The sequence below is a fragment of the Protobothrops mucrosquamatus genome, unplaced genomic scaffold (genome assembly GCF_001527695.2).
Source record: "Protobothrops mucrosquamatus isolate PMUCROS unplaced genomic scaffold, P.Mucros_1.0 scaffold5977, whole genome shotgun sequence".
NCBI classification, from domain to species: Eukaryota; Metazoa; Chordata; class Lepidosauria; order Squamata; family Viperidae; genus Protobothrops; species Protobothrops mucrosquamatus.
Genome location: NW_015391816.1, coordinates 1 through 12,035, shown reverse-complemented (window position 1 = coordinate 12,035; position 12,035 = coordinate 1). Strand labels below are relative to the sequence as shown.

Below are 12,035 nucleotides of genomic sequence, written 5' to 3'. Positions count from 1 at the left end.
GGAAGGTACCTTGGAGGTCATCTAGTCCAACCCCCTGCTCAGGAAACCCTAGACCATTTCAGACAAATAGCTGTCCAGTCTCTTCTTAAAAACTTCCAGTGTTGGAGCATTCACAACTTCTGGAGGCAGGTAGTTCCACTGGTTAATATAAAGCAGCCCTTTCCTTCACATAGGGAAAAAAATTAAATAACTGTCATGTACTAATGAACGTTGTAGTGCCTGCTGATTGCAATGTTTTTTGTTTGTTGTGTGACAATAGAAGTGGCTTATTAAGAAATATTGCATTGTCCCCATCTCAAGGGATTTGCATTTGAAGTAATTAGAAGACTTCCTGAAAGGCTCCCATTGATTCGTCAACCAATGGGGATGTATTTGAACTGTAAACAGAAGCTGAGGTTACCATGGCATACCCTTCTGCCAGCCAGCGATTGATATTCTTGGCAAATAGTGTGTCTGGGGAAACGCACTGTTTCTCTGACTCCTTGGAGCAAAGTAACTTTTCCTCAATATGGCTTTTCCAAGTCCTTTTTCCAAGGCAAAGGATTTGGATCCTCAAATTCACTCAAGGAGGTATGTTCCACAATTGGCTTCCATACGTTGTTAGTGACTATGGGCGTTGAGACTATTGATAGAATTTTGCTCAAAACGCCCTCCCTACAGGATGTTCTCACAAGATGTAAGGCAGAGTTATAAACCTCTTGAGGTGTATTTAATTTTTTCAGATGTACTTGACTTACAACTTGAAGCCTAGAATTTGTCAGACTGTGTAATCTCAGATGTGCAACACAGCTTGATGCTTCCAGTAGAAAAGCTGTCAAAAATAAACACAAAAAGAACATTGCAGGCCAGTAGGAAAGTCCTAAAAATGAATTTGTCATATTTTTGTGGTGCTATAATAGCTGCTGGGTTTTTTTTTAAGTATCTTTATATAACATGCTTGGTTTATTATCTCTGATCAGTTTGAATCTAGTTATTGCACAGCTTTATTTTGGCTTGTTTTCTGAAAGGCAACCTAAAAGGATTCTTAAATCCTTTTCTGAACTTTAGAAATGGAATTTATAGTATATTTTGTAGTCCCTGCTTCAGCTATTCTTAGAAATTCACCGGCCAGGATATGGAGATTCTCTGACTCAATAGCTCAGTGTCATAGTGTAGTTGAGCACACCAAGACTATGAGATGGACATTCTGAAGAACAATTACCTGCAAGAAAAATAGGGAGGTAATACATGCCCATGGAATATCAGAAACAGGATCCCACTCCTATGAATCTTCACAAAAACCACATATTTCCATGAAGGATTTGAGTCCATGTGCATACTTTAAGGCAGTATATTTGCAAGACAATAATAATGTTGAATTCAAGCTCTTTTAAAATGCCTTCTGCACTGTAATTTAGGCATTCCACAAACTAGTGCCTGTTAGATATATAAGGCCCAATCACATCTGACATCGTAGCTAAATCTATAATGGTTGGATATTTGTTTGTTTGTTTATTTATTTATTTATTTCCCACCTTTATGTTTTTACAAATAACTCAAAAGTGGTGAACACACAGTTTCTTTCTTCTATTCAGCTGAGAGACAGTAACTGGCCCAAAGTCACCCGACTGGGTTTTATGGCTAGGGTGGGACATGAACTCATAGCCTCTAGCTTTCCCAGCCTAGTGCCTTAACCATTATACCAAACTGGCTGATGAGAAATGTAGTCTTTCAAGGTCATGCTCTGTTGGAGAGAGTTACTGTAACAGCTTTGCTATAAAAGTGATTTTATTTCAATGGGATTATTTGGAAGGGACTTAACTGGATCATTCTTAAAGCTGACAGATAAATACAGGTAGCCCTCAACTTACGACCACAATTGAGCCCCAAAATTCTGTTGCTAAAGGAGACATTTATTAAGTGATTTTTGCCCCATTTTACAACCTTTTTTGCCACAGTTGTCAGGTGAATCACTGCACTTGTTAAATTAGTAACACGGTTGTTAAGTGAATCTGGCTTCCCCGTTGATGTTGCTTGTTGATCACATGACCTCAAGACACAGCAGCCGTCATAAATATGAGTCAGTTGCCAAGCATCTGAATTTGGATCACATAACCACGGGGAAGCTGTAATGGTCGTGTGAAAACCGGTCATAAGTCACTTTTTTCAGTGACGTCGTAACTTTGAACAGTCACTAAACGAACTGTTGTAAGTTGAGGACTACCTGTAGATATAATAGATAAAACAATATAGAAGTCAATCTAAATTTTTAGTTGGTAAAGTAGCATTAAATAAAACATTGAAGTAATGAATTTTGACATTTATTTATTTATCAACAGTTCTTCTATAACATTGATACAGGTAGTCCTCGACTTATGACCACAACTGAGCCCAAAATGTCTGTTAAGTGAGACATTTGTTAAGTGAGTTTTGCCCAATTTTATGATTTTCCTTGCCACAACTATTGAGTGAATCACCACAATTGATAAATTAGTAACACGGTTGCTAAGTGAATCTGGCTTCCCCATTGACTTTGCCTGTCAGATTATAAAAAGGGATCACGTGACCCCTGGACACTGCAACTGTCATAAATATGAGGCAGTTGCCAAGCATCTGAATTTTGATCATGTGACTATGGGGATCAGTCGTAAGTGTGAAAAATGGTCTTAAGTCACTTTTTCAGTGCTGCTATAACTTTGAACGGTCACTAAACAAACTGTCATAAGACGAGGACTACCTGTAGTTACAGAGCATCCCAAAGCGATTTACAAATTCTAAAAACCTTTTAAAATAAACCAGGTAAAAGCAATGTATTAAAAGACAACGTCAGCCATGTTCCAGAACATTTGAAAAACTGATTTATTCCCTCTGGTATTGGGGTAAGATATTAGGTGAATTCTGCTGTAGAGCTGTATCATATCTTTTTGAAAACCTTGGCTCCATTGTTTAAATGTTGCTATTGTGGTTTTTATTGCGATTGCTGTGTTGTATATGGTGCTTTTTTAAGTGTTAGCTTTTCAGAAACAAGAGTGAGAACTGGAGGAAATCAGCATAGAATGGTGGTGTTACAAAACTCTTGCAAGTCTGTAATGGTATATGGCAGGGATAGGCAACCTTAGCTCTTTTATGACTCGTGGACTTCAACTCCCAGAATTCCTGAGCAGCATGGCTCAGCTTGGAAACCTCTCCCTTTCCCCTCAGCATGGCTGGCTCAGGAATTCTGGGAGTTGAAGTCCACGAGTCATAAAAGAGCCAAGGTTGCTTACCCCTGGTATATGGGAAAGACCTTGGGAGATTGGGTGAGGAGACAATGCTAAGGGAGCAGTCAGATAAGTTACAGCATAGCCCACAACTGCATAATGGGATGAGCAAGAATATCAGAAGAGACCTTGCCTAGTTTCTCAGACGGTAAAGGAGATGGTGTGGGAAATTATACTTTGAGACCTGCAAGATTCTGTCAGTGTAGATTTACAATAACGTAGAATTAGCTCATCTGGTGATGATTCCTATCTGGTTTATCCTGCAAGACTGATAAAACCACACCAACATGGGCATGGGGCTTACTATCCTGCCAGAAGGGTATTCCAGATGTCTTCATGTAGAAAGTTGCCCTTTGCCATTGCCAAGAGGCAGCCCATGGCATGGGAGAACAGGAGCTCCTCTGAAAAGTAAAAGTGTCTAGGAAAGAGATATAATTCAAGATGTTATAACACATATATTGATCCTGAATTAGTTAGGGCTTTACTTATGTCAACATTTTTAATCTGGCAGAGTCGTACCAATAGAAACCTGTTAACACTAGTATAACATGTGGTGGTTTTTAGCCACCCCACCCCCCACCAAGGAATAGCATAAACAAGAGAATTCAGCATTTAATTGTAGCTTCCAGGCCAGACTCAAGACCATCATTGACTCATAGTGTGAAATAGCATTAAATAAATTTGCAAATGTTTGGTATGAATCAGTAGTGGGATTCAGCCAGTTTGCACCACTTCGGCAGAACCGGTAGCTAATTTTTTGTTGCCCAGGCCCAGAATGGACTTCCGGAAGCGGCATCCACACAGTTGTTCCCATATTTGAATCCCACCGCTGGTATGACTGTAAAGTTAGCATTATAGAGATCTTTTGTAAAAGACACTGAGAAATTCATTCAGATGTTAGCATGGATTGCTTTGTCCTACACCACCCTCTTTTGGCCAAGATCTGTCTCGCAATTTGGGCTGTTTGCAATTAAAAGGAAGTTTATCTGAGTCTTTGTAAAAGAGGCTTTTGGGAATCCTCGTATGATTTTTTCCTTCATAAACAATTTTCAAGGTCTACATGAAACCGTCTCTCAGTACCAGCACGTTGGGAAAGATTTGGTGAGGATGTGCTCTGGCAAATACAGCTGCTTTTTTTCTATCCTAATCTCCATGTTTCAGACACTCACTTTCTCCAGATTGGTTCCCAGAAAACAATTGGACAGTGTGTTTTGGGAAAATTAAAATAAAAACTCCATTTTTGTCCCTGTAATCCAGGCTTGTCAAACTCCAGGCCCACAGGCCGGATGCGTCACGCCAAAACCGCGCCCACCTCATTGCCGGCAATGGGGGGAAAGTCACGATACATTGTGTGACGTCATGTGACGTCGCGAGTTTGACATACCTGCTGTAATCCCTTAATTCAGGGTAGAGTCGGGACAACTAGACGGAGCTGAGAGTTTATTGGCCAGATGCCCTTCCCGACGTCATGCAGCACATATTTTCTCTTTATACCCTACGAAAAAAACTTGTGCCATTACCTAGGATTGAACTCTCAACCTTCCAAGTGTGAGGTGGGAGTCTTCACCGTTAGGTCACCACGGTGCTCAAACAGTGTTTCCCAATCTTGGCAACTTTAATTCAATACTGGGACTTGAAGTCCACGAGGAGGAGGAGGAGGAGGAGGAGGAGGAGGAGGAGGAGGAGGAGGAGGAGATTAGCAGCAATTGAAAAAATTAGCCAAGCCCTCCAGCAGCTATCTTTATTGAATACACACCTTCTGTCCATGATGAATATTCATAGCAAGGAGTCTGGTCTCCAATGGAGACAGTAAACACACAGGGCTAATCCAGGCTCCCTGTCTTTTGTTTCAGCTCTGCAGGAAAGCTCAGCAATTTTTTTAAAAAAATCCTTTTAGTAAAGGGTAAAATCCCTTTACCTGCCATTGTCTGTTATGTGTTCAGAAAGCTTTATGATGCGGTGTGGCTTTTAGAAACAACAAAGAAATACTACTTTTATTTCCGGAACACATACATATATACAGATTGCCAGTCACTGTTTCACAGCACCTGAGTCTTCTTTTTTTTAATGCATTGAAACTTGTTTCAAGTCCCTGTGCAATGTGCACTGTCCAAAAATAGATTGCTGGGTCCTCTCACAAGTGTGATCCGAAACCGCTCAGGAAACTTCGGAATTAATCATGCATTTCTCTTGCTTATTTAACATTTATGTCAAAACGTTGGGCAAGAAGTTGCTGAATTGGTGAACATACTGCATTCTGGCTAACACTTCCCCACACTTTTTTTCTGGGTTGATCCAATTTTAAGTAGTATAAACAGTGTTTATACGATGGGAAGCGAAATAAATGGACTCAGAAGCACCACATCAGCAGGGTCTCCGTTACCGGCAACCAGCTCTGCTGGAGATTTAGCTTCATATTCTTCACTGTCATTGAGCAGCAGGTCTGGAAGAAGCCCACTTGTTACCTCCCAGAATCTGGTAAAGGCCTCAAGCAAAATCCATGGAGAAGAACAAGACGCTCTCAAGAGGGACCAGGTCCAACAAGACAAGATCTGGAGAGAGGTTGTGGAGGCTGAGAGGAAGGCCACCAAATATTGGTGAGTAACTTGGTAGTGTCTCTCTCTTAAAAGCTTTGATGTGACTGTTCGTGTTTGATTATGCTTGGGCTGACCTATGCAATGCGAGACTTGCCTGCGATTTTTATAGAATAAAAGCAATATAATCTTAGAAGAAAAGTTAAAAAAAGCAAAAGAGAAGAAAGAGAAGAGATAGAAAATAACGGGGGGGGGACAAAAAAAAGGCAGTAGTTATACAGGCACTCCTCGACTTATAACCACAATTGAGCCCAAAATTTCCATCGCTAAGCAAGGCAGTTGTTAAGTGAGTTATTTCCCATTCTACGACCTTTTCGCCCGAGTTGTTAAGTGAATCATGCGGTCATTAAGTTAAACTGGCTTCCCCCATTGACTTTGCTTATCAGAAGCCAGCTGAGATGGTTACAGCTGGGGATCATATGATCCCGTCATAAATACATACCTTTTGCTAAGGGCCCGAATTTTGATCACATAACTGTGGGATGTTGCAATGGTTATAAATGTGAAAAACGATTATGTCATTTTTTTCAGTGCCATTGTAACTTTGAAGGTCACTAAACAAATGGTTGTATGTCAAGGACTACCTGTAAATGCATGTATATAAGATATCCTCTCTACTTAAAATTACATCATAACTCCCCAGCTCCATTCCATCTTGAGGACTATGATTGTCAATAATTTCCTACTGGCTGATGACATTTTGGAACAGAAACAAAGCAGGGGAAATTGAACTATCCCTAGATACACTTGGATATCTATGCACATACACTCACACACACATATACATATACATGCATATATACATATTTATATCCATTTTCAAACAAATATAAAATAAAAATGAATAATTCATCACGTACAAAAACAAAAAGAAAACCCACATCAAATGAAAACATAAAAAGGACAAAAAAATTATGTAATTACAAATATATGCCAAGTTCGCCAGAATATACACACATAAATATACAAACATAAATATACATATGTACTTATATATTCATTGAATGTGGGTGTTATGGTTATAAGGATTAATTAAAATTTGTGATTACAAGAACCAGAATAAATGAATAGCAACATAAACTCTAATAAATACAGTATGAGTGATTCATCTCTCATCCACTAGTTAAGAATTGAAGATTATCTATCTATCTATCTATCTATCTATCTATCTATCTATCTATCTATCTATCTATCTATCTATCTATTTGTCTGTCTGTCTGTCTGTCTGTCTGTCTATCTATCTATCTATCTATGTATCTGGACTGGAATCAGTTCTAACACTGCATTTCTTTTAGGCCTTCAGATATTCACTTAAATTTTTGTTTGTCTAGTACAATTGTACTCACTTAATAAATCATAAAAGATATTATCCTTTTACATTGAAGGTATCAGAACTGGAGTTTCCTAAAGGACTATGATCCCCAGGTAAGTTAAAATCCAAACACGAATGTTAAAAATACTGACATGTTTGAAACAGATTTTTTTTCCATATTTTTATATAATATATTCATCCTGAATTAACATAGTCATAGTTCAGAATGGTCAAGGATGAACAGAGATGATGCTTTACACTCAGTGGGTCCATATATCATGTTAGACAGTGGCTTATTTTTACATGGAGGAGAGAACAAGCTGCAATAGCTTGATTCACAAAAGCAGCTTATGCTCTTATCCAGCGAAGGCTCAGCACAAAATGTGGAGGGTTCTCTTGCCCTTCTCTGAATTGGGAAAGATGCTAAGAGAATCTCCCAAAACGCTATTCTAAAGTTAGGCAAAAGTGAGGGATGCCAATTCAACAATGATAGACTTTATTGCCCTTATGCCCTTCTCATTTTTCATTTAAGCCTGCCTAGGATTTGGGCAGGGGCATTCTCAGAGATTAAAAAAAAAGATGCCAAGATGGTAGCCATTACCATGACAATGGAGCTCCACTCTTTTTTAAGGTTGCCATGACCTACTTTTTTAATGGGCTTGATTGCATGGCTGTGGTCCCCATCTTCACTTTTTTGACCACCTCTGGGATTAGGAAAAAAACCAGAGTGGAAAACCCTTGTTCTTTCCTGAATAGGAAAAAACAAGATAATGTATTAGCTCAGGAGATGGGAGCAAAAAGCTCTCCCCCCCCCAAGTTAATATCTCCATCAGGAAAAGTGGAAACAAAACGTGAGGACTTGCAAAACTGAAGAAAGTTGGAAAGGTAAGGAAAATATTTTCCTGGAGACTGAGGAAATGAAATCACTAACTTTGACTCCAAATAGAGAGAGAAAAAGAGAAAAAAAGTATTACAATAACGTTCCTGACATTTGAACGATGCTGCAAACACAGCATTTTTCTAAAGAAAATCAAGCAGTTTATAGCTTGGAAAGAAAATGGTAGGGGTGGAGAGAACAGCATGATCTCAGCAGAATGTTGGTGATAACTGGAAGGTATTTTGGAATGTTCTTATTGCACAGTAAATTTAAACTGAGATAGGCTCTTAAAATCTTAAAACAGTTTTACAAAGTTAGAATGGTTCAGCTTTGAAATCAAGATGTCCTCTAGTCACTGCCAATGATTTCTTGTCATCCTATTTGGTTTCTACACATTAAGCCTAGTTTTATAGGAACATTTTAAATCTCAGATCAATATCACACTTGGTTTTTTGTTGGTTTGAAAGATCGTCTGTGCTTCTATTCATGGACAAGGGAAACTCCCAACTCTGTACTGACCAGAAAGCAAGGCTTCCTTTTCTTTCCTCTGATTTCTGAAATTGTCACAAGATCTGGAAGCTGCCCACTATTATTAAGGCTTAAAGAGAGGCAGGGTTTCTGTCTTTTTCCTGTCTCTCATTTCTAAAAACTAGCATCTACACAGCCTAAGAAGTGAATTCAATGTGCCCCAGCCAGTCATTCTGATTCTGACCAAATGACTTATGCTTTAAGACAGGAGTAGATAATAAATAACCATACATTAATAATATTTCAAAAGTATTTTAGACTATGAAAAATTGAATACTTTGGGTGATGCTATACAGACAACTAAATAAAAAGTATTGCATTAGAGTTGAGTGAACTGTGTTTTAAAATATTGCTAAAAGTCCTTTAAAAAACAGGTACCTCATTGTATTATTTTTATTGCAGTGTTTAAGTTTTTTAATTAACTGCATTAGCAGTTTGCTTACAGCTGCAGAATTTTTCATACAAGATAAAGCTGACACAAAAGCCTTTAAAACAAGTTAATTTCCAAAATGATTGTAATTAATGCATGAAAGCCAGAACTATCAGTATGTTTTTTGTTATGATAGCCAAATCCTGGAGTTATCAGAGCTTTGGTCTGCTCCAATAAAATACTTCTAATGTTATTGTGTTCATTCTTGAAATCTTTCCTAATTCCCAATGGAATTGATTATGCATAATATGGCAATAGAAGCACTTCTTATTAAACTTTTATTCACATAAATAATTGATTTATATTTTTTTAGGGCAAGAAAAAAGTATCTGTCCAACTCCCTGAATATATACCAATATTTTCAGACAAAATTCCCAATACTACCAATCGTGTAATTGGGAGCAGAATGAACACTGATCTTGGTAAAACGTTGATAAAAATGGACTATGTCCTCAATTATGGAAGAAGAAAAACAAAAACTGAGCAAGAACTCCAGCCTTCCTAGAATCAAATAGAAATCTTGCCGTTAAAAAAGTGCTTAGATTTTTTGAAGATTATACTTTTTGAAATAGGATTAATGTCAAAAACGTTGTGCACCTACCCTTCCAGACTTAATTCTTCTGCAGACTAGTCAGCAATGATGTTTAGCAAATTAAAGTTGATAGCAAAGTTTGCTAATATTATCCTTGAGAACGGTCACATGTAAACACCAGTCTTTACGGTTTCCAACATTTAGAAAACAGTGGTGCTGCATCGCATTCTTGAAAGCATAAACTGTATGAGGCTGTGTTGAGGTCTACTTTTTTCACTCAGTAGGAAAACTGTATTTCTTCCACCAAATTAAGCCTGAAATTTCATTGCAGATGAGAGCGCTGGCCTGTTATACATTGCAAGACTCGGCTGGGGCATCAAAATATATGTAAGTGCCATAGTGGCACAGTGCTTAGAATGCAGTTTTGCAGGCTAATTTTGCATTCGCAATGCCAGGAGTTTGATCCTGACTATCTCAAGTTTGGCTCAGCCTTCCATCCTTCTGAGATCAGTAAAATAAGGACTCAGATTGTTGGGGAGAATATGCTGATTCTGTAAACCGCTTAGAGAGGACTGTAAAGCACTGTGAAGTGGTATATAAGTCTAAGTGCACTTGCTATCTATTTGGGTTTTGTATGTGGTGCCAGCTAAAACGAAGGGTTAGGGGCAGGATAGGAGAAGGGACTGGACATCCAGGACACTCTGGAGATTGTCAGAGGCATTGCCCTGCAGATAGCCAGATGTGAGACCCTACTTGTGAGATTGAGCGTTAGAATTCAGTTAGAATTGCTACAGCTATACCAGCCACCCTAGTTCAGAGCAGCTTCTTTGCCTGGGCTGCTTAATGCTGTGCCAGTTGCAACTGTTCCTGGATTAGGGAGGCCTGCTTGCAATCACTCATGCCTTAATCAGACCCTGGTTGGATTATTGTAATGCATTTTATATGGAGCTGCTCTTAAAGACCCTCCAGGAGCTGCAACTGGTCTAGAATGCAGTGCTGTGTGAATTGATGAGCATACCTCAATACACCTATACAGCACCACTATTTTATAAATTGCACTTCTTCCCAGGAGGCTTCCAGGATGTTGATTATCATCTATAAAGCCTTACATGGCTCAGGACCGGATTATCTGCAACACTGCCTTTCTCCAATTATTTCTACCTGCCATGCTCTATTAAGATAGATACGCTTTAGGTCCCTTCCTTGAAACAATGCAACCTGAGGGGACCTAAGAGGCATGCCTTAGCTGTTGCAGCACCTGACTTCTGGAATGATCTTCCCGCAATATATGGGTTGGTCATGTCCTTGAGTGCTTTTTGAAAAGCACTAAAAATGAATTCTTCTTTTAGGTGTTAGGGCTAGGATGTTAGAAGCAAATGTGATTCCCTAGTTGTCCATTATTGTTGCAGTTTAATTGTATTTGATTTTTTGTTGTTTTATATTGGTACATACTGCCCAGGGTCATATTTGTGTGAGTTGAGCAGTCTTATGCTGTACATTTCTATATAGATGCAGAACCATTGCAATAAATAAAAAATAAAACCTCATAACCAGCTTCATTAAATGCCTTTGAATGTTCGTCATCAAGGATCGATGTAGCTTTCAGAATAATTCAGGAATTTACTTTGAAGTAAGCCGATCTCCAAATATATTGAACTTTCAAATGGTTTCCTGCAACGAAGAACAATTATATTTGTTAGAAAACTTGGCAATTGGCTTGAAATAAAATTGTCTTGTGCTTATTGACTTGGCCTTCTTCTAGTCTGGTTTCTTCTTTTTTTTAGTTCATATATGCCAATCAAGATCAGAAATGTACCTAGCTTTGTACTGCCTATCTAACCAGAATGGGTATTTACATATAGGGCAATTCATTTGTTTGTTTGGCAATCTGGAAAAGCATAGGAACTTTGACAGTTGAAATGCCCTGGACTAAAGTTATAGTTTTGGGCTTATAAAACCTGGATTAATGTAAGATTCTAGAAAACCAGGACTTTGGTAGCATCTTTTTTTACCATTTTTTTTTACCCATGTTGTCTAGTTGTAACATTATTATTATCCTTATCTTCTTTACTACAGATGTTGCTATGGAAACTCTCTACTACAGTAGTTTTTGGGCAACAAACCCCTTTTTGACCGGCATGGTGTCCAATGCATACCAAATGGCCAATTTCCCATTCTTTAATTTTGTCATTAGTTATGTTTTGTCCTGTGACTTGTGGGGGGGGGACAAGAAAGGGAATATAAACCAATCGGCTTAAGCAGCAGACACAACATCCGCCTACTGTTTACCTAAGAAACCATGCTAAAAGTTTGACTGCAAGACACCGGATGGCAGGCGATTTCTGGGCATGCTCGATAGGCACACCGGAAACAGTAAAAAAAGGCTTCCTTGCCGCAGATGTTAAGTTTCAGGAAACGAAGCCGCTGTCTTAAGGAAACTGCTGAGGGCTGCAGATTTAAGCTAACCTCACGATGCCAGAAAATTGGAATAAAATTTAAATAAAATAGATCCTCCTCCTCCTC

At 38.6% G+C, this 12,035-nt stretch overlaps 1 protein-coding gene across 2 annotated transcripts; it reads left to right on the top strand.

Moving 5' to 3' along the window:
* The first annotated feature begins 451 nt into the window (after positions 1-451).
* CUNH2orf50 (chromosome unknown C2orf50 homolog) lies at positions 452-9,925 on the top strand. Of its 2 annotated transcripts, XM_015829371.1 has the most exons (4): positions 452-570; positions 5,681-5,836; positions 7,219-7,258; positions 9,294-9,925. In XM_015829371.1, exons 1-4 carry the CDS (start codon positions 509-511, stop codon positions 9,483-9,485), a joined length of 450 nt encoding a protein of 149 aa, XP_015684857.1. In that variant the 5' UTR covers positions 452-508; the 3' UTR covers positions 9,486-9,925. The 2 variants fall into 2 exon arrangements, with proteins under 2 accessions (XP_015684857.1, XP_029142756.1); XM_029286923.1 differs by lacking the exon at positions 452-570 and having other exon boundaries at positions 5,253-5,836.
* Positions 9,926-12,035: the final 2,110 nt, after the last annotated feature.

Coding starts and splice junctions, on each gene's coding strand:
- CUNH2orf50 (XM_029286923.1), top strand. CDS start 5,568: ATGGGAAGCGAAATAAATGGACTCAGAAGCACCACATCAGCAGGGTCT. Junction 5,837..7,218: donor AGGAAGGCCACCAAATATTG/GTGAGTAACTTG, acceptor TTTACATTGAAG/GTATCAGAACTGGAGTTTCC. Junction 7,259..9,293: donor TAAAGGACTATGATCCCCAG/GTAAGTTAAAAT, acceptor ATATTTTTTTAG/GGCAAGAAAAAAGTATCTGT.